At 43.5% G+C, this 22,728-nt stretch overlaps 2 protein-coding genes across 4 annotated transcripts in view; one reads left to right on the forward strand and one right to left on the reverse strand.

Moving 5' to 3' along the window:
- RGL1 (ral guanine nucleotide dissociation stimulator like 1) overlaps positions 1 to 9,771 on the forward strand; it is a 110,946-nt gene extending 101,175 nt beyond the window's left edge. Inside the window, exons 16-18 of one of the 3 annotated variants that reach the window (XR_008597019.1) lie at positions 2,221 to 2,315; positions 6,261 to 6,375; positions 6,990 to 7,027. Coding sequence is in view for 2 of the 3 variants with exons in the window: in XM_054979344.1 (XP_054835319.1) it covers positions 2,061 to 2,315; positions 6,261 to 6,375; positions 6,990 to 7,177 (558 nt within the window). In the remaining variant the exon portion in view is untranslated. Of the gene's footprint in view, positions 1 to 2,060; positions 2,316 to 6,260; positions 6,376 to 6,989 lie in introns of all 3 variants that reach the window. The other 2 variants (XM_054979344.1, XM_054979345.1) reach the window with 2 other exon arrangements.
- Positions 9,772 to 11,481: 1,710 nt separating this feature from the next.
- Positions 11,482 to 22,728, reverse strand: part of COLGALT2 (collagen beta(1-O)galactosyltransferase 2) — a 79,438-nt gene continuing 68,191 nt past the window's right edge. Inside the window, exons 8-12 of the mRNA XM_054979346.1 lie at positions 20,089 to 20,195; positions 17,841 to 17,973; positions 16,160 to 16,287; positions 14,285 to 14,491; positions 11,482 to 13,071 (exon numbers count right to left, since the gene is read on the reverse strand). Coding sequence (XP_054835321.1) covers positions 12,795 to 13,071; positions 14,285 to 14,491; positions 16,160 to 16,287; positions 17,841 to 17,973; positions 20,089 to 20,195 — 852 coding nt within the window. The 3' untranslated portion in view covers positions 11,482 to 12,794. The remainder of the gene's footprint in view (positions 13,072 to 14,284; positions 14,492 to 16,159; positions 16,288 to 17,840; positions 17,974 to 20,088; positions 20,196 to 22,728) is intronic.

The raw sequence follows: 22,728 nt of genomic DNA on the forward strand, positions 1-22,728 counted from the left end.
CTCAGTGCAAGCATGCATGCAGAAAACACCTTAGACGCACTGTGCACCCATCCTTCTCATTGTAGAGATCTTTGTGAAATTGTATTGGGGTAGATTTCATGAGCTATTATGGATCTTTTTCCATTCTGCTCTTTGTATCAAAACCAATACAAGTCCTACAGGTATGCGTATCTACAACCTCAAGATTCAGGGGGCCTGGGGAAAGCCCATCTTCGCATTACAACACAGTGGTGGGAAATAATAGAAAGAAACCCCTTCAAATCTAGTGCTTTTTGAGCTGGAATTTTTTTAAAAAATTCAACATGCAGATAGGGTTTTGAAGAGGTTTCTATTATTTTTTCCTCTGGTACTAAAGAACAAAAGTGTATATTGAAATAAAATTAGGAACTCTTTCAAAATGTTGAAATAGCCTTTTGTATGACCAAAAATTTACCTATTTTATTTTTTAAAAAATTCAGCAAACCATGGCAAGGTTTGGAAAGGCTTCATTCCATTCATTTTAATGTTGTAAACACAAGTATACCCTTTCCCCATGATTCCTGATTCTCAGGGTTGCAGAAGTGCTGCCCCATAAGACTTATCTCCCCCTCCCCGTTGTCTCTGGTCTCTGGGAAAATGGAGAGGACCTTTCTCTTCTTAATCAAGCAGTTCTCTCCTCTGCCGTGTTCTGTGCAGTTTGACAAGAGAGTTTCAAAACAAGTCCCGGATCAAAGGAGGAAGCAGGACAGAGTAGGAGCAATCCATTCATTCCCTACTGCTCTGCTGCAGAATAAACAATGATAGCATCAAATAGAATTGGGTAACAAGAAAGGATTTTCACTAAGAGCCAAACTAGATGTGCTTATTTTTAAAGAGTTGGGTCCCTGTACTGAGCTTGGGTTCCCCACAGCCACACAGCAGCTGTAGGGAATGTCTTTTAAAAAATAAAGTAGAGCTTGTTTGGATCGCACTTTGGCGGGGAGGAAGAGCTCCTGCCTTTCCTCTCAAGCTGTTTTCCTCTGCTGAAACAGCACGGGAGGGGAGTTATTTCCCTAATTTTGCTGCTGTGTGGCTATGGGGAACTTGAACCCAACCCAGATAAGCATGTCTAGTTTGTCCCTGTGTGTGTGGAATTTTGTCCCGTAACAAAGGAGCCACAAAACTAAACCTGATAGCTCTGTTATGGGACCAAATATGCTTGCATACTGAATGGAACATATAAATATATATACATTTTCAGTATTTAATTCGTGACTTTCCTGGCTTATTCAAATACTTCGGTGCAACCCCAGTCACCTCCCTCTCTGTTCGCTAGCCAGGCCTGATCTTTTTTGTGAAGGAGGCTGAACTCAGTGGGAGTTTTACTGACTTGGCTCGTTATGTTTGGTTTTTACTGCTGTTTGATTATGTCCGCTGCGCTTTCAGCTTATAGTTGATGCTATTTGTTGGTGGTGCTGTTTTACTGATCTTTTAATGCTGGTTGGTCTGGGGGTGGGACTTTTAGCTGATTTTTAGCATTTTATCATCTTTCATATCCATTTTACATTGTTTTTACCCTAGTTAAATGCCCTGAGACATCCCCCTCCCACCCCGCAAGGCAGGATACAGATGGAGTAAATAAACAGAACGCTTCTCCCCTCTAAGCCCTTCTGTGTTTTGTGGCCAGGAGCCTATCTCATGTGCTACTCTCTCCTCCTTCTATCTACATAGAAGTTAATGCTGTGTGGGAAATTCCCACTTTCAAGTGAATGCAGACTTCCCCGTCCCCAGTGCGTTATCTTGTGTGTCTGGTTGGACAAGCGACGCACCTGAGATTTGTTCCCCATCTCCCTGCAACCCTTCTCAAGACCTGTGTATCTAGGGAGCTGCTGTTTCTGTGACCTGGTGGGATTGTGTGTATTTTTTTTTAACTGATACGTAGTTAGCCTCCTTGAGCTCTTAAAAGGAAAGATGGGGTATAAAAGTTTTCAAGTAAAATAAGCAGATGATTTGCAGCATCCTCTGAACAGGACTTCAGTATCAAACCAGTCCAATGAACCTCCAGAGTAACTGATTTCCTTAATTTGTGTTTTACCCCTTAGCTCTCAGAGTCTTCCTCCTCTTGTTCTTCCATCCATTCCATGGACACTTCTTCCTCAGGAGTGTCGTCCTTCACCAACCCTCTCTCCTCTCCGCCATTACTGGCCTGCAATCCCAGAATTCATAAGCGCTCCATCTCTGTCACCTCCATTACCTCAACAGTTTCGCCTCCTGTTTACAATCAACAGAACGAAGACACCTGCATCATCCGTATCAGCGTTGAAGACAACAATGGGAACATGTATAAGAGCATTATGGTATGAAATGGCGTATCAGGGTGCTTTACTTGGGGGGAGGTAAGCTGTTTGTACTCTCAAGAAATCAAATCGATCCAAATGACACGATTCAGTAACTCTGCGTGCAGTGGGCTTAACTGTGCGTGCAGGGTGCTTACGTTGCATAAATCTGTTTCCCTTCCCTAGAAAACCAGACGTCGGAGGGTGTTTTGAGAAGGGATATTCCAGTGCCTTAGCATAAAATTGCAGGCAGTGATATTGGGGAGGGGAAACAATTGCAAAAGAGGACAAAGACATTTCTTTCGGGGAGGGCAAATGAGTTGGAGAAGATCAATGCAAGGGTTAAGCTTTTCTTTTCGTGGAACTTTTAGCTGACATTTTAGTGTGAATATATAGTTACAGGGACTTGTATCCAACTACACAGTTCCCTCGACTCCATGGCTCTTCAATCTTCAGAATGGGGAGGGGGAAGAAATTTCTGCAGATTCCCCCTTCCCCGTTTTCTTCTGATGCTCTTCCTGAGAGTCTGCTTAACCTGAACCAGACCAGGGGGATGGCCTCCCTGGATTGTATTTGGAGGGGGAAGTGGGAAAGCCCCACTCTGCAGAGTCCACATACGGTAGCATAACCCTATTTTATGTACATTGCCTTGAACATCTTTTTGATGGACAGGCGATTACATCAGTATTCGCATAATTATGATTCAAAGATTTTAAGAACAGTAAGAATTACCATGTCCAAACAATGTCCAGTAAGTCCAGTATTCTGTTCGCAGCAACCAGCCAGTAACCATGAACACAAACCCTAAATCTAGAGGAGTTAGCCGTGTTAGTGTGTAGTTGCAAAATAGTAAAAAGTCCAGTAGTACCTTTAAGACTAACCAACTTTATTGAGGCATAAGCTTTTGAGAACCACAGCTCTCTTTGTCAGATGCCATAAAATAATTCCATGGTCAGTTTGTACATACCAGAGACTCATGTGCCTGTGCAATGCTGCCCCTGTTCATACAACATGGTGACTGCACATATCAGAAGGATCTGTACATGGCACTTAAATTCCCAAAATACATAAATAAAAATGGTTAGAAGGCTCCACATGTAGCATCTGAAAAGGACTAAGAACTATTAAAGTTGCATAAAGTTACCATGCGTAAACATGGTACATACTGGAATCTCTTTGCTTGATTACCCCGTAATCATTTTCCCAAGGGAAGAACAGGCCTTTTAAAATAATAGCCCAATGTTTTACGTTGATGCTTTTGATGAAAATGCAAGTGGAGCTACTTGGTTCAAGCTGGAGGGTCACCATGGTAACATCTCTGGCTACTCGTTGGCTGGCACCATCTCCAGTGGAGCAGCTTTTCCTGCTGGTGATCATGACACAAAGCCTGATAAAGCCAAAAAAATGCCCAAGTTGGCTTTCTCTCTCTCTCTCTCTCGGCAGGGCTGCTCTCTGTCTGCTTTTTTATTTCAGTTCCCACCTCAAGTCTCTTCATCAGGCAGTTTGAACAGGCAGGAGTCTCATTATTTCAAAAAGTTCAACACATTGTGGTACATTGAAAGGTCTAGTTTTTGAAAGAGGAACACACACGCATACACCACACAGCCTCAAAGGAAGAGGTCCTTGGTGGGATTCAGCAAGGAACTTGTGTTTTTCTTGCCCACCTTATTTCACCAGAATAATACACAACAAGGCAAATGCCAAAGAGTTGTTCTCCAAGCCCTCAGTGCCTTAAACAGAACTTATTTGTATGGTATATTGTCGAAGGCTTTCACGGCCGGTGAACGATGGTTGTTGTGGATTTTCCGGGCTGTATAGCCATGGTCTTGGCATTGTAGTTCCTGACATTTCACCAGCAGCTGTGACTGGCATCTTCAGAGGTGTAGCACCAAAAGACAGAGATCTCTCAGTGTCACAGTGTGGAGAAGATGTTGGCAGGTAATTTGTATCTACTCAGGAAGGTGGATTTGGGCTAAGTCATCCTGTAAGAGTTTCCCAGGGTGTGGAATGCTAATGGAGGGAGCCTTCACTGTATCTTGAGGAAGTTCTTTTGCATATGGATTGGTGCTAGATATGCTAATATTCTCTGCAGGGCTATTGTAGGGTGTAGAGTATTTTGTTAGCCTGGTGTTTTTCAGGAGTGGAAACCATGCTCTATTCATTCTTAAAGTCTCTTCTTTCCTGTTGAAATTGCGCTTATGCTTGTGAATTTCAATGGCTTCCCTGTGCAATCTGACAAAGTAGTTGGAAGTGTTGTCCAGTATTTTAGTGTCCTGGAATAGGATACTGTGTCCTGTTTGAGTTAGGCTATGTTCAGCCACTGCTGATTTTTCAGGATGGCCAAGTCTGCAATGTCTTTCATGTTCTTTTATTCTTGTCTGGATGCTACGCTGTGTGGTCCCGATGTAAACTTGTCCACAGCTGCTGGGTATGCGGTATACTCATGCAGAGGTGAGGGGGTCTCTACTGTCTTTTGATGATTGTAGCATCTGTTGTACTTTTCTGGTGGGTCAGAACAGTGTTTGTAAGTTGTGCCTTTTCATAAGCTTTCCCATCTGATCAATGATTCCTTTGATATATGGCAAAAGCACTTTTCCTGTGGGAGACTGTTTTTCCTTAGTTGTTTGATTAATCCTTGGTTTAATCGCTCTTCTGATTTCATTTCTGGAGTATGAACAACAGGACACAGTATCCTATTCCAGGACACTAAAATACTGGACAACACTTCCAACTACTTTGTCAGATTGCACAGGGAAGCCATTGAAATTCATAAGCATAAGCGCAATTTCAACAGGAAAGAAGAGACTTTAAGAATGAATAGAGCATGGTTTCCAGTCCTGAAAAATACCAGGCTAACAAAATACTCTACACCCTACAATAGCCCTGCAGAGATGATTAGCATATCAAGCACCAGTCCATATGCAAAAGAACCTCCTCAAGATACAATGAAGCCTCCCTCCATTAGAATTCCACACCCCGGGAAACTCTTACAGGATGACTCAGCCCAAACCCACCTTCCTGAATAGATATAAATTACCTGCCAACATCTTCTCCACACTGTGACACTGAGAGATCTCTGTCTTTTGGTGCTACACCTCTGAAGATGCCAGTCACAGCTGCTGGCGAAACGTCAGGAACTCCAATGCTAAGACCACGGCTATACAGCCCGGAAAATCCACAACAACCATTATTAGTATGGGTTAGTCTTTCCCAGGCTTTTGATTTGTCAGGGAGGAAACCTGATGCAGACTTCACAGTTATACTCAGAGATACTTCGCAATCAGCTCCCACAACCATGGACAGGCAGCCTTCTTTAAGCTGCAGCCAGACTAGATGTCGAGTCCCAGTGGCCTGCTGTATCCTTTGCTGTCAGTCAGATCTCAAGAAGGGGATTATACTTTCTGGAATTTCCCTGAACCTGTACTAACTGAATTAGGAAATCCCAGTGCTTCTCTGCTCCTTCCCTTGGGTCAATATCAATATCTATGGGGCTTATGATAGTTTATATGCATTTTAGCCTCTCTTATGGTATAGTTTGGTAATCACTTGTATAAGTAATTCACTATAAATTGATAGCTCTTATTGGATGAATGTTGGCCTAAAAGAAAGAGATCTGGATTTGGGGGGTTGGAGTATAATAGTTGGGCTATTATCTTTCTTTCTAAAACAAGTTTCAGCTGGATAGTCATATTGGTCTGTAGTAGAAGAGCAAGATTCGGGTCCAGAATCTCCCTTTGACTCTTAAAAGCTCACACCCTGGAAGTCTAGTTGTTCTCTAAGGTGCTACTGGACCCAAATCTTGCTCTTTTAGGCCAAGTGTTTTTAATAGGATCCCCTCTGAGATTTATTATCAGCCGGGCAGCCATTTCGGAACTCCATGCACTGGCGCTAGGTAATGGATAATTAAAGCTTGCTTGAAATTCCAGTTCAGAGAATAAGACAAACGTAACAAAATTGTCTTTCCAGTTGACCAGCCAAGACAAGACTCCGGCTGTCATCCAGAGAGCGATGTTGAAACACAACCTGGAGTCTGATCCTGTGGAGGGTTATGAGCTTGTGCAGGTCATCTCAGAGGACAAAGGTAAGAAAAATAAGGCTTTTTGTGTGCTTCTCAAAAAAAAATATCTCCAACTCTAAAACCTACCTTTGTTCTGAAGGCAGAGGATTGAGCTCTGGAGGGAGTTCAATTAGGATGAACCTCCCTCTTCTCTTTTAACGTAATTTTGTGTGTGACTGAATACTAGCCTTGCATCTGCTCAACAGGATAGATTCATTTTCCTTCATTATGAAGATAATCCCATTGTTACTTCCTGAGAATCATATACCATGAAAGACCATTCACCATCATCTCAACCAACACTTTTTCAGTTTGTAATTGCACTCAGGGCTGAGTTCCGCAAGAGAGTTTGCAGTGTCGGGACTACGAACCCAACCTGTGGGTGGTTCCTTAGTCACATATCATTTGCATGTTCTCCTCTGTTCCCCTCCATGCTATTCCCACACCTGATTGAGCCTGCGATATGCACGTAAAAGCATCTTTGTTACCGCAAACCAAAACAGTCTGGGGCGTGTGAACTGTTCAGACCACTGCAGAAGATCATATGGTCTCCACCCTGTGAACTCCGTCTCTTGGAAATCAGCCCTCAGAAACAGCAGTGCATAACCTCTTGTTATTGATGTTTTCCCTCTTTGCAGAATTAGTCATCCCAGACAGTGCAAACGTTTTTTACGCTATGAACAGCCAGGTGAACTTCGACTTCATCCTACGGAAGAAAAACTCTCTCGATGACCCAGTGACACTGAGAAGTCGTTCCAGCTTGACTCTTCCCAGGACCACCAAGAGGGGGTGCTGGAGCAACAGAAACAGCAAGATCACCCTTTGAGAGTGGGGGAGCCAAAGCAAAAGAGACGGGAGTATAAAGACAAGAATGAAGACCACCCAGTATTGCAAGGTCTCCGGAAACGAATGTATCAGTATTCAGCTTTGGGAAATCCAAAGCCCACGTTTGCTGTTCAGCATGTGTACATTTAGATGCAGATCGCAGACAAAACGGGACCGAGCAGAAAAGAGAACTACAGTCACCTTTAATTTTTTTTTTTTTTGCACCGCGTTCAATACAAGGCCACTTTGGGCTGGGAAAAGGAACTGGGCACCTTGACTGTGCAACCCTTCCAAGCCAGCTCTTCTATAACGACTCTCAGTTCTCTCTCATGCCAGTATTATTAATTTGGAGTACTCTGGGTTTATTTTTATAAATGAAAGAAAGCGATTGCCATTAAGCTCCACTTGTATTTACAGGAGGAGGTGCCTAAGACTTGGCTGAATTATAACAGCAAATAGATGGTGCAGGTGGGCTGTTGGTCTGCTGTTTCAAAAGATGCGGCAGAGCGGCTGCCAAAAATAAGGAAGACCGTCATTCTCATGTCATCCTTCCTTAGTCTCTGAAGGCACATCAGGCAGTTTCATTCTATGGGCTGGTTTTCCCAGCCACATGATCCAAGCTGGAACCAAGGGCAATCCCTCCCAAAGAACATTTAGCAAATACAGGAATGCCCTTTTTTGTGCTAGAGAAGAAGGCAAGAAAATGCAGACACTACTCTTCTTAATGCCACTACATTGTTTTCCTTATGTTACGCTAATCTATTTATCAAAAAAAAAAAGTCATGGTATATATCTTTGGAGTGTGCAATTTTACACCCCTTCAGGTGTGGAGCAGTTTACCTGCATTCAGCCACATTGGCATTATGGTAAACAGTATAATCCTTTTTATAACTGATTGACAAAAAGAAAAACACATACACACAGAGCTGTACTTAGTAGCCAGCATCTGAGAATACCACAACTCTTTACGATGCTTGTGGAATTTGTCATGCTTAAAAACACCCTATGGACTCCCTCTTCTCCTAGAATGCATCTCTTAATTAGATAGCTTCCTGACATGGTACAGCCTTAAAAGGTTAAAGAATTTAGCTTTTTTTTTTTCTAGAGGCCTACCCTGATCTACCAAGCTGCTATTCTTGGGGGACTTTCTTTGAGATACGTACAAAACGACAAGGGAGGTGACAGCCCTCCCTTCAGAGCACAAGCTACAGTGGTGCAGAATCACAGCAACGGTTGACTTTAAAGCCATAAGGAGACATTGGACTGTGACCTGCTCAGCTTTGACTAGTGAGGTGGTACAGAGGATAGGAAGAGGTGGTCAATACCCAGCGGTAGGGGAACCCTACGCCCTTACTGGCAAGTTGTCCTGTACCACTATGGCTGCCTTGTGTCCCTTGCTAGTAGGGTATGTGAGGGCTCCCTCTCTTCCCACAGCAGTCTTCACTCTGCGGCGATGGTGCCCTACCATCCTTGGCTGTTGCTGGAAAGGTCCTTTTCCTATATAGGTTTTTTTCCCCCAGAATGCCTTTGGAAGAATGACAGAATGGCCCCACTCAAGCAAGTATGTGGAAGCAGGTTGCTTTGAATTCAGTGGGACTGATTTCTTGTAAGTAAGCTACAGGTTGCAGTCATAGCTATGCAAGGAAAGACAGGTGCTGCTTTAGTTGTGGGGTCTGTGACCAAGACCTGAAAATCTCGACCTCCTGCAAAATGCCTGTCGTAAGCCAATGGAACTGGACGGCCTTGCCTCCCTTCATACTGCAGACTGCTTTTGAAATTCCTCTGATCCAAAGGCAGTTTGCCATAAGGAGACAGGATGAACACGCTGCTGTTTAAGACCAACTCAAAGGCCCTCTGGGGCTCATGGAATCACATGCGTGATCCTTGGGGCCCTGGCTTATATATCTTATGCCATACCACTTAGCGTTGGTCAGAGCTGTGTATATGCTGCAATTGTGCAGAGGTTCAAGGAAAAGTGCAGAACCCAATCTTGGGTGCAGAGTTCAGCTTCTGAAAAATCTTAGCTTTAATATATGGAACAGTATGGGTCATGCCCACTGGAAGAGGTTGACCTCTGATTTGCAGTTACACCATGTAACACCAAGTTTGCATAATGGGATTCACAGACTTCAGCTTTTCTTGCTGCAGAACATGAATTATTCAGGCCAAAACCCTGTGTTTTTGGAACACCATATAGACAGTCCTGACCATCATTTACCAATATGTATTCTTTTAAAATCTGGCCTTATCAGATCATAATGGTGACTTATTTTGCACTATGTTGAGCTCCTTTTTTTTTCAAACAAATTCTGTTCTGGTCTGCGTGCTTAAAATCCCCCATAATGATGTTGCCTAGAGGAATCAACGGTTTAATTCAAAACTGAGCCTTAAACATATCCAGAGCTGGGACAGATTTTCACCAGGTCCATTTTCTTTGATTTCTGAGTGAAAGAAAAGCAGTGCTCGAATGTGTTTTGTGTGTGGGAAGGATATGCACATACACTCTGTACATAGTTGTAGAATCAGTTAGATTTTTTATATTGTTAAGCTTGTAATGATAAGATTGTCTTTTTAAACAAAGGTGAGAATTATTAACTGCTGGGTAAAAAAGAGTCTCATTTATTTAAGATCACTACATTTCTACCATCCCAACAATAAGCTGATAATACCAACCTGCTCCTCCCTAGACAGCCTTTAACTTCCGCGTGTAGCCAAAATAAACATTTAGATTCACCATCTGCCACAAAAATTTCACAACAAATTGTGTTGAATTTTTAATGTGAAATTCTCCCCAAATTTAAATATTTTGGCTTTATTGGCATCTTTATTTAACTTTTTCTGACCTGTATATGGTTTTATAGGCAGGGGGTCCTTGTGATATGAAGAATTAATTTATGGATTCCTCCATGGAAAAAAGGTTGGGAAACACTGGACTAGTCTTAGGTGGAGGAAATCAGGATAAAGCGGTCCCATGAGTTTCCTTCGGATTACACCCCTCACATTCTCTGCTCCTGACTGTTAAGGGGCCCACAGATAATAGCACTCCCTCAAATTCCTGACCCCAATCCTGGCTTTTTCACCCCTTTGCATGTAAACAGGAGTTGTCAGTTCTGGAAAACAGCACCCAACAATAATTTCTGCTTGAACTATTCCTGTCATCTGTGGGTTTCAGGCTGTATTCCAGACAGCCGTTAAAAACTTCTCAGGGATTCCTTAAGAAGCGTATTAGTAAAAACAGATAAATTTTCCTGAAAGACAACTCACCCACCACAACTTAATTTGCAGGGGTATGTTGGATGTGTTCCAGGTTAGACTGCAGTATGTCAAGAAATGGCTAGAAATGCCCTAAATAAATAGGTCACTCATCCCATTTATATAGAGCAAAGGTATGTCCTAACATTCCTGGCCAATGCCTCATGGTTGTTTGAGAGCACACCCCACAACATGGCCCAGAATCCTCTGCAACTCAAGCAGCTCTTCAGCAGATGTGTGGGGTTTCCTTGGCGCACTACTTAATGAAGAACACGTACCCTGAAGATGACGTTTGAAAAGAACACGTGCAAATATACCTAAAAGCAGTAAAACACAGGAACCCAGTCTCACACCCACCTTCCCACATTTGGATATTTCTATCAAACTTATGGTGCAAAATTTTTGTTCTTTCAGAGAACCATGTCAAGATCAAAAGCTTTTTCTCCAAGTTTCATTGAAAACAGAAATGACAGAAGCAGGCTGTGTGCGTGTCAGCCATGCCTGGTGTTCCCAGAATCTTTCCAGGCCATAGCACCAACATTTAAAGTCGTAACTGTATTTGTTTAATTTCATTTATACTCCATCTTTCTCTGCCATGGGGACTCAAGGTGGCTTATACAATTCTCCTCTCTCCGCAACAACTCTGTGACGTAGGTTGGGCTGAGTGTGTGAGACTGGCTCAAGGTCATCCAGCAAGCTTTTATGAGGATCTGAACCTGGGTTTCACAGATCCTAGTCCAACACTCTAACCACTACACCACACTGTATCTTTAAGAAGGTGCGGGGAGCTGACTTTCCTTGCTGGGAACTCCCTTAGACCACAGTTTCCTGGGACAATCTTCTAATAACCAACTGCAAGCACTCAGGGACATCTTGAAAACATCTAGACCCCCTGGTGAAGTGCCCTTCCAGCACAGAACAATAAGGAAATAAACTGGGTAGTATCCATGCAGTCTAGCAGATAGGGAAGAGATTCCGAGAGAAAGACCACGACACAGGTGAGTTGATTTGCACCCATTGCTATCTATTACCAGACCAGCTGATAACCAGCAACATATCCCCTCAGGAAAGAGCACAGATATAACAAATATTCCAACAACAATCACAGTTCCCATGTAGAGCATCTACAGCAGGATTTTTTTTAAAAAAAATATGCATTAAGATTCTTGCTTTTTTCGCCTTCTTTAACGTTTTGTTCCAGAAATTATTTTTATGGTGCAGCACTTTTAAAAATTACAAGAACTTAGCCAATGGAGGCAGTACCTGGTAGGGAGAATATTGCTGCTCATCCCAAAAAGGGACAAACTTGGTCTTAAGGGGTGGGGAGGGAGGAAGCCAAATATTCTTCAGTCAGATTCACAAACCACTTTAAATGAAACTGTCAAAAAGACCAAACAGCAAACCTGGTGCCACTGGCACCCTTGGTTACAACTTCAAAACGTAGACTCTCAGTTTTCATCAAAACCCTCATGCCTTTGCTTTGAAGTTTAAAAAAAGAATACTCTTTTAAGGCACACATCCCCTTTTTGGACTTGAAATTGATTTGAGGTGGGAACAATGACACACTGAACTGGAAGTATGAGATAACCAGTTTACATGCACTGTTAAAAAAATTTTTAAAGTCATGAACAGAGAGGGATCTAATTGGGTTGGAAAAATCGATACAGACAGTACAACATTTTTCAAATGGGAAGTTGTTAGAAATCCTTCATAATAGCAACTGAATTTTATGGCTCTACGAGAGGAGAGCCAAACTACTGGAACCATTGATGGTTTGGAGAAGGGCCAGGACAAAGAGCCAGCAGCCCCCTGCCCAGTATAAAGCAATTTGATTCCTGACAATGATCCTTTGGAGACGGAACCCTCTCTTTCCCTTATAAATCCAGAGCATGTGATTAACAAAATGAAAACCAGCAACAATTCATGTTATGCAACAGCAGAATGACAAAGAGAGGCCTGTACGCCTCTCCTAACCCCTGTATATATTAATCTTTATAAATACAGTAATTCTACATAAGGGACTGTAGAAAGAGGCCTTTCAAGGAACCATCTTCTTAGGTAAGCATTAAACTCACTCCCCTGTTGAGCCCTCCGGCAGCTCAACAGATGTTTCTAGGATACGAATCTGTAAGCCACAGAGATGGCCAACCGTCAATACAGGACTTCTCAGAAGTCTGCTAGCCTGACTCGCTCAGGATCAACATCTCCCCCACAAGGTCTCAAGACGCATCCAATCCAGTCGATCGGTTTGCCAATTAAAACTGCACAGTAAGATCTTTGGAAGCTTCTAAGCCAAAAGGAAAAAGGAACCCGAGGCAGGTGCAGCTGTTGCTGAGCTTGTGAGGGTCTCGCAGCCAAGTGAGCAGTCATAGTTCGTCCCTTGCCGATGAGGCGTCCAGAGAGGGCTGAGGTGGTAAGGCATCCTTGTTCTGGGCATCTGTGTGGATCTGGCCCTGCTGCCGTGACTTCCGGGACAGCGTTCTGTCCCAGTCAGTGGCCACCGTTTCATTGTCCCAGATGGTGGAGGTCTCTGTGTCACTGAGGTAGCCGGGCTGCCCTGTGTAATGTGTCGGATAGATCAACAGAGGCTCTGCAGAGAAGGCTTTCAGGTCTCTGGGTTCATAGTATTCCATGTACTTGGCACTAAAAAAGAAGAAATACCTTGAGAAGGCTACCGAGGATGATAATAGCAAAAGTCACCGAAAGGTCCAGAATGTGCAGGGCTTCACTCCTTCTATCCGTCTCCTGGCGCAGGTGGGGGGTGGGGACATGGGTGTATGTGATGTTGGTGATGTCACTGATGTCACTTCCAGGTACAACCCAGAAGTGATAATGGTAGTTCTAGGAATCACCGCAACTCTATGGTAAAACTCTTTATGGTGATAGCTGGAGCTACCCCCGTCACTTCTGGGCTGTACCCAGAAGTCATGTGCCATGGACTAGGCTGGAGCCTCCCCCCACCCCCAACCTTCATTCATTTCCTGTCACTGCTTCAAGCAGTAGAGGGCACCAGATCCAATCTCCAAGTATTTGCCTACCATAAATAGGCAAATGGTAAGCTTAAGTGCAGAACATCCACCAGAGTGACAAAGGCTATTTCAGTCCCATGTTCAGGCCTGAAGCCAGACTGGAAAGGATCCAGGTAATTTCTGCATCCAGGAAATCCTGCAGTTGTCTAGCCAACATCTGCGAAATCCCAAGTTGGCACCCAGGCACCAACTGATCCTGTCATTTCTAATGGAGAGTTGGAATAAATGTGACAGATTTTACCCAAATTGGTCACAACGGAGTCCGAGCATCCTTAATGCTAAGTATTAAGTTGTCACTTTCCTTTGTGTTTGAAAAAGGATTATTTTTTTTAATTAAATACGTTTGGATGTAAGCAGCAAGAAGGTCACACTGCTCACCCTCCTTGAAGTCTGTCAACAGTCTATTGTTCTCTACATTAAATGCTGGAGTCTTCCCGTTAAAGCTTTCCCATGTTTATTGAATGAAGCCAAACTCCATTGTGATACATGCCTGCAGTTCCCTGGGCATAATTCTACATGATATCAGTGCGCCTTTCTTCCTCTAACTCCAGCCTCCTTGCTGCTTCCTATTCCAGAAACAATCCCCTACCCTCCGTTTGGTAAGCCATTTCTGAACTGGTTACAGCAAAAATTTCTGATGATGCTATTCATCTTATAAAAAGCGAGCAAGAGACAGGTGGCATCCTACCCCAACTTGAAAACACAGGCCCTGATTGCCCAGTAGCCATCAGCTGTTTTCTTCAGATAGATGCCACCATCCTGCTATGTGGCATAGTCCAAATCTCTTTGACAATGACTATGCAAGCTCACCATGGCAAACAACTTACACTGGGTGCTTGTTGTACATGACCGGCAGGAATTCATCAACCGGCAGCATCTTGCTGAAAGGCTCAGCATCAATCAACTTCTGAGCCCCCTGCAAAGAGATGACGTAGCCAAGTGTCCAGTAAGAGTAATCGGCTTCCACAAGGTTCATAACATTGGGAACGGCCTTCTCGGGACGCTCCACCTGCATCCGTTTCCGGCCAATGTAGCTAGAAAGAAAAGACAGGTAAATGCCTTGTAAATGATGCTCTGTGTCTATAGTACTGTGTATATGTCTCTTTTCAATCAGCTGTTGGGCAATTCGGCTGCATTTCTGCACTAGAAGTGATTGGCTCAATCACTCCTGATGCTCAGCAGAATTATTTGCCATCAGAGGTACCTAGTCACTGTGTCTTTGCAAGAGTCAATGCTCTGGATACATCCTCTTCAAATCAGTCTGCAATAGTCAAATCAGTCTGCAGTAGCGATAGGTAATTCTGTTATGGTTCCAAATAAGATGTCGTTCAAAAATTCCCAATGCAGAAGAATAGAAAAGAATCCAGTAGCACCTTTAAGTCTAACCAACTTTACTGTAGCATAAGCTTTCAAGAATCACAGTTCTCTTCGTCAGATGCAAGCTTATGCTACAGTAAAGTTGGTTAGTTTTAAAGGTGCTACTGGACGCTTTTCTATTTTGCTACTACAGACTAACATGGCTAACTCCTCTGGATCAATGCAGAAGAAGTACCTACTTTTAGAGGAGGCTGCCTGTTGCCTCTCTTCACAAATCACCACTCTGGCTGGCTTCCTTCTTCATGGGTCAGGACTAGACAAGGTTGGATCCTGACTCATGCAGATAAGCAGACAGAGAATTCCGACTCTTACACAATAGTAAAGAGTCCAGTAGCACCTTTAAGACTAACCAACTTTATTGCAGCATAAGCTTTCAAGAGCCACAGCTCTCTTCATCAGATGCATCTGACTGGACTCTTTACTATTTTGCTACTACAGACTTATGTGGCTAACTCGTCTGGATCTATGACTCTTACACAGTAAGCCTCTGCAGAAGCAAGACTGAAGCAAGCCTTTGATTTTAATTTCTCCTTTTGTCTTCCTTTTCACTATTCATCCTCTGCAAGGAAGTTTTAAACTTTTTGTTCACTGCTCTTTTAGGCCAAATGACACGGGTTTGGTCACCCTGCCACTTTCACTGCACAACACTCTGTGCAACACACACAAGGGGGAAAAGCCAGACAGAGTTCATGGGTGACAGAGATTTGGGGTGACAGCCAGGTCAGAGAGTTGCCTCCATCTTTATAAGGAGTCACAATTGTCCCAAGCAATAGAAATCCTCACACTTTGAAAGCCTGTATCCAGATGCACCGAGCTAAGCACGATGCATAAAAGTTCAGGGTGGGTGGCTTTAAATTAAAGCTTTTGCGTCAGAGTCCCTAACTTCATCCCCTTCTAAATGCAAGTATTCAGCCCCCATATTTTCAATAGCTGATATCTGCTGACCAGGGATGCATACAAAATCAGCCAGAGCATTGTTATTTTTCTACTCACTTAGGAGGAAGCGTGATTCCATACAGTAGACAATGGTAATGCCTTTGTATGGCATGCCTATGCTCCCTGGCATCCAAGGAGGCTCTGCTACAGAAACCCACAATGGCAAATGGTTCATTAGACTGTGCTAGAACCATCACAGGGAAGGACACTCCTGTCTCACGCCCACACACAAACATATAAGAAAGCTTTCTGTTCAGACTCCTTCACTGCACTTAATCAAAGGCTGAGTGATTTCTAGGTCTTTCCATCAGCCCTTCTCCCACTTCCATGCCTCCTCTGGGGACCACTCAACTCCAGGGAAGGAAGAAGCCAGGAGGACTGTGACTTACATGAGTTCCCAGTCTAGCTGAGCTTTCTCGATCTCGTCCATCATCTTTGTGAGCTTCTTCTTGAACTGATGTTCAAAACGCACGTCGTCTTCAATGACCAGGGTCTTCTCCATCTCCTTCTCCACCACCTTAGAGGAGAACTTTGAAAAGTTACTGGAAGAGACTTGAGACTTGCCAGTGAAGCTTCTTGTAAAGCTGACAGAAAGTATGACTAAAGCAGGCTGTTTTAAGGTTATTTATATGATATAAAATTAATTTAAGTAATGCAATGGTGTTTAGGACGTCACACATGACACTTTAAGTTGGGAAGGGGTTCACATACATTTGTTAAGTGAATACATAATCAACTAAAAGGCAATTCAACTGAATGTTTTCTAATTGGTTGACAGCAAATTGGTTCCACAGCAAAAAAGAGAAAGGAGGGAAGACATACTGCTAATGCAAGAATGACTATAAAAAGCAAGTTTCAGGTGGGTAGATGTGTTGGTCTGTAGCAAAAGAGCAAGATTAGAGTCCAGTAGCACCTTAAAGACCAGCTAGATTTCCAGGGTATGCGCTTTCAAGAGTCAAAGAGAGCTCTGGCTCTTGAAAGCTCATACCCTGGAAATCTAGTTGGTCTTTAAGGTGCTACTGGCCCTGAATCTTGATCTAGAAAAAGCAAGGAAAGCTTATGAAAGCTTCCCATAGGAATAAGAGAATAGTTTTGCTAGTCGGCATCTTACCTTCCACCGTGGCCAACCAACCAGACACCTCCAGGAAAGCCCACAAGCAGGACACGGAGGTGGTGGAGTTTTTTTAATTGCTTCTCTCCAGTCCGTGGCCTCTGAGGTGCTACTGAGCTCTCTCAGCCATTAACCAGTCACAGGACAATCTTTTTAAGGATTTGTCTAATTCTGTTTAAGTGTCATCAAAGCAAATGGATGCTAACACAAATATTCAAATCAGATGCCAAGCAAACCCACATCAATCTGAACTTTGACCCTCAAACAGAGGAGCTCAGACTCTCGAAATCTCATACTCTGGAAATCTAGTTGGTCTTTAAGGTGCTACTGGGCCCGAATCTTGCTCTGGTGCCTCAGTTTCTAAGGGACCAAAGTGCATCCATTTTGTTTATTTAATTTTAAACATTTCTAGTTTGCTTTTCTCTGCAAGCAGACTTGAGGTGACTTCCATGTTATTTAAGAAATTATAAAATTATAAAAAATAGTTAAACAACCAGATCTCACCTCTCCACATGACTTCTGCAAACCAACATCAGCAGCACCTCACACAGACTTACCCATCCGTTAAATCCATCATAAGCCCTTCCCCCAAAACAATTCTGCCTGGTTTTGGTTTCTAAAATTGGAAAGAGTGGATACCCTCCTGATGTGCTAAGGAAAGCTATTTCTTAATATAGGTACCCTGATATGGGCCGCAGTGCTCACACTTGTCCACAAGATGGCACAAAAACAGGTGTGGAGTGTCATATACGGACATTCCAGGAGAGGCAGTCCGGCAAATATATGGGTCTTATGCCATAAAAGTCCACTGATCATCAAGAGCTCACGCTCAGCCTCAGAAAGTACCATCTACCAGTCCTTCCAGCCAGACTGAGAAACAGGCAAAACAAAAGAAACACAAGGTCTTCGTGAAGTACCCCATAATGCTAACAGTCCATAAAAACAGAAATGTACACCACCTCCTTCCAGATATAGTAGTGGCTCAGAAAGCACCCAATCTCCCCTCTGGTTAGTACTCTCGAGGAGTAAGGATCCCGGTAACCAGGAAGCATGTCTATGTTGAGAGCTTTGAGTTGGCTTGTATTCAGAGCTCTGCAAGACACAAGCACAAAATAATTTAACCACAGATTGGCAGGATGCAAATAAAAAGACCTTGATCACTTATTGTTGTTCAATGCTATCCAACAATAAAAACTCCCTGGCAATACAAAATCAATATCATGCTAGGTTTTCTATTTGCCCAAGAACGTTCCAAAACGGACCCTCTGACTCACCCAGAGTCTAAAGTAGGAAGTTCCACTCTATGGCATGTATGGGCCAAGCCACGTTTTTAACCAGGAGGTGACAGAAGTTCATTGTACTCTCCATTGAAGGTGCTGCCTTCTCTGAAATTCATATTTAGCATGATTTGAAGATTTCTTGTGGGAGAAATCTAGGGCTGCATATTGTCAAATCTTTCCATGCAACACGCAGGAGGATCCAATATGCCTCCTTGGGATGCTTCCCCCAATGCTACAGCCCTTCATGGCAATTACCTCTAACCCGCTGTTTCTCAGTAGGCTGATCCTACCTTCCCACAATATAAGAGCATTAGCAAGATGAATTCACTATGATACCCTTGGTTATGCTGACTACAAAGGATTTATTTTCTCTCCTTTACCTACACACAGACAGTCTTGAGAATCAAAGCTTTCAACAGCAACAGATCACTTGTCAGAAGTTAGGGAGCCTCATTATCAACAAATTCTTTATTTTACTGCCTTCAGAATGTTTTCCTATTTAACAGGAGCATTTCTATTAACTGGAATGGAACCTAAATACAGGGGCACATCAGTGACCTTCTCCTGTACAAGTTCTTCCCTGGAAATAAATGAGAGATGCACAAGGGTCCAGTAGTCACCTACACACCACCAGACTGCATACATAATCAATATATACAGTGCAATCCTAAGAACCAGGGCTTTTTTTCAGCTGGAACGCGGTGGAACGGAGTTCTGGAACCTCTTGAAAATGGTCACATGGCTGGTGGCCCCGCCCCCCTGAGCTCCAGACAGAGGGGAGTTTAGATTGCCCTACACGCCGAGCGGCGCGTAGGGCAATCTAAACTCCCCTCTGTCTGGAGCTCAGGGGGGCGGGGCCACCAGCCATGTGACCATTTTTCCCAAGGACAACCCACTGAGTTCCACCCCCTCTTTTCCCAGAAAAAAAGCCCTGCTAAGAACACTTTTCTCAGAGTAAGTCCTACAGAATTGACCTCACTGAGATTCTGATTCTCAGACCTGCTGAGGATTGCTCTCTTAATTTAGCAGGCTCACTGATGCTTCTCAGACCCAGATGAGAGAGGAAACCATGATGAGAATCTTTTTTTGCACAAAATGCCTACAGGAGACACTGTTTTCCCAAGTTCTGAAAAAAGCTACCTTTTTCTGAATTAAAATTAGAAGCACCCTTTGTTCTTACACCCAGAAATGCTTACAGTGGGAATAAGTATTATCGACTCTCAGAGAAGTCCAAGTTAGTGATCTAGGCAGGCCTCCTGACTGGGAGAAGGTAAGCCCAGGGAAGTATATCATGCTAGAGATCCAACAGGCAACCTCCTCCGACAGCAGGTAATTCTTTTGCGTCTGTGCATCAGGAGCAACTGAGCGATTTAATCATGTCCAGTGCCGAAATGTGGCAGTATTATTTGTCACTACTGCAGACAAATTGGACAGAAGTGTGGCTGAGCAGATGGACCATACAGAGAAGCAACAGGAAGCCTCCACTAGGGATGGATAATTTAGGCTCACAATATTTTTTTGTAGCACAATGATGGCTTGGATACAATGGAGGATTTCCATAGACAGAGGCAGGCTGTATTCACCATTTGCCCCCTACTGTTGCATACCTCCATCTTTTCTCTCATGCTGTTCTTAGGCCCTGGGAGCAGCATTTCAGGAGGCGTTTTGGGTTGCAGCAGGAGGAGGGAGACGAGGCTGGTGTCCTCCACAGATGGCAGTCCCTTCTGTCCATGGAAAGTACCAGTGGATCCAAGCCAACATTTCCAGGCAAACTGTTTGAGAAATGATGCCTAAAATACATACTCCATCCTGGTGATGTATCCAATGTGATGAAAATACTTCACTTCGACTGTCAAAACAGTGAAGCTCCATGCAAGGTAGCATGTAAACCTTCCACAATCACAAATGACGGCAACCCACAACTCACTTTCCATCCACAGCTTCTACCAGCTTGACTGCAATTTCCTGCTCATACAAAGTTTGTAACATTCGATCCCGCCTGTCCTTTCGACGTTTCAGATTTATCATGAAAATCTAGGAGGAGAAAGAGAGAGTTGTCAAAATGTAAACAAGGGTGAAAAGATTATGGGTAGTTTTCAGGTTTCTCCTAGCTTGGGGCAGAGGGTAGTAAAACTCATTGCCTTAAAAATCAAGATTCTCAGCATGTCCAGTGAAAACCTAATTCAATATTTGCAAGGATTGTGAAATTTATGAAACATAAAGGAGGGGGGTTGATGTCTGGCAACTGTTAGGATGTTTCCTGCCCCCATCCCAGGATTCACTTGGTAATTTCTCCCCACAGTGAGGAAGACAGGATCATTCTGAGGTTCGCTCCCAGACTCTTCCCAGAGAGGAAGGTATCTCAAGGGTCATCTAGACCAACCCCTGTACAATGCAGGAAATTCACAGCTCCCCCCTCCCCCTGCTTAATGCCCAAGGGAAGGTAAAAAACCTCCAGGATCCCCAACCAAACTGGCTTGGAGGAAAATTCCTTCCTGACCCTAAAGTGACGTTTTGCATTATTCTGGGCACGTAATAAAGGGGCACGTGGACTGGCTCATCTCTTCCTGTCTGACTTCTCACAATCTGCCTGAGTTCAGACTGAATCACAGACCCACACTGCTGACAGATGCGCATCTGGCCTCTTCTTAAAAACTTCCAAAGAAGAAAAGTCCACCAACTCCTAAAGAAGCCTATTCCACTGAGGAACCACTCTAACTATCGGGCAGTTTAGCCGAAAACTCTCTTGGTTTCATTTTAACCCACTGGTTCTAGTCCAACCTTCTGGGACAATAAAAAACAATTCCACTCCGTCCCATAGGTCTCCAGATCGCTCACTTTGTAGCCTCTTTTGGATATATTCCAGCTACATCATACAATATAGCCTGATACATTCCGACTGCAGTGCCCAAAACCAAACACAGTATTCCAAACGAGGTCTAACCAGAGAAGAGTAAGGCAATACCATCATTTCACATGATCTGAACATTGTACTTCTGTTGATGTAGCCCCAAACTGCTTTTTAAGCTACTGCATCATACTGCTGACTCATGTTCAGTCTATGGTTTACAAAGACCCCTAGATCCTTTTCCTACATACTGCCAAGACAAGTCTCACCCATCCTATAATTATGCATTTTCTCTACCTAAATGCAGAACGTTACATTTGCCTCTGTTGAAATTCATTTATTAGCTTTAGCCCAGTTTTCCAGCCTGTCAGATCATCCTGAATCTTGATTGTTATCATCTACTGTATTAGCTACCCCTCCCAGTTTAGTATCATATGCAAATTTAATGAGCATTCCCTCTATTGTTTCATTCAAGTCATTTATAAGACATCTAAGTCATTTATAAAGACAACACAGGGCACAGGACAGATCCCTGAGGCACCCCACTTGTCATTCCTCTCCAAGAAGATGAAGAACCATTTACAAGCACTCTTTGGGTACAATCTGTCAACCAATCCACCTAATAGTTGCAGCATCCAAACATTTCACCTATTTGTCCACAAGAATATCACGTGGAACCTTATCAAAAGCCTTACAAAAATCTGGATAAACAATGTCCACAGCATTCCCCTGATCCACGGAAGCAGTAACTCTATTTAAAAAGGAGACAAGATTAGTCTCATATAACTTGTACTTGATAAACTCATGCTGGCTCTTAGTAATCACAGCCTTCTTTTCTAAATTCCCAAGGACTGATTGCTTAATTATTTGTTCTGGACGTTTTCCAGGTATGGATCTCAGGTGGACAGGTCAGTAGTTATCCAGATCATCCTTTCCCCCTTCACCTGTTCTCCAGAAATTCTCAAAATTATATCACCAAAATTATACCAGCAAGCTCCTTTAATGCTCTAGCATGCAATGGCTTTTTCCAGGAAGCCAGTGTTTACATACACCCCCATGCCTATCCTAGGCTACACTCCCTTATTTCCTCATGTGTTCTTTTCCTTCATCGTGTGTTCTCTAAATAAGTCCCAAATGTAGGCTTTTAGTGGGAGAATTCAGTTCTACTTTGCAACTGCTTGAGAATTCCTTTGTGGGACACCACAGAGGAAATAAATCAGCAGTAATCACAGGTAGTATGGCACAATGGTTAAAACATTGGAGGAGGACTTAGAAGCCCTCAATTCAAATCCCCATTTAGTCATTAAGCTCACTGGCAGCCTAATCCTAATCAGAGGAACACCCATCTGAGTCCACTGTGGTCACCTGTCTTAGAAGCATACAGCTTTGCTCAGGATGCCCTTAGACTAGCCATTATGATCAACTTATACAGTTGTTTTGATGACAGTGTGGGGCTACATAACCTGCATTGAGTTCCTTGGAGGAAAGGTGGGATGCAAGATGTACAGAGAGCATCCAGAAGAACTCTCTGCAATCAGTGCATCTCCAGACCACAACAATAGCAGAATCAGGGCTTTTTTTCAGCTGGAAAGTGGTGGAACCGAGTTCCGGAACCTCTTGAAAATGGTCACATGGCTGGTGGTCCCGCCCCCTGATCGCGACAGAGGGGAGTTTAGATTGCCCTCCGGCGGCATGGAGGGCAACCTAAACTCCCCTCTG

The sequence above is a fragment of the Eublepharis macularius genome, chromosome 5 (assembly GCF_028583425.1).
Source record: "Eublepharis macularius isolate TG4126 chromosome 5, MPM_Emac_v1.0, whole genome shotgun sequence".
NCBI lineage: Eukaryota > Metazoa > Chordata > Lepidosauria > Squamata > Eublepharidae > Eublepharis > Eublepharis macularius.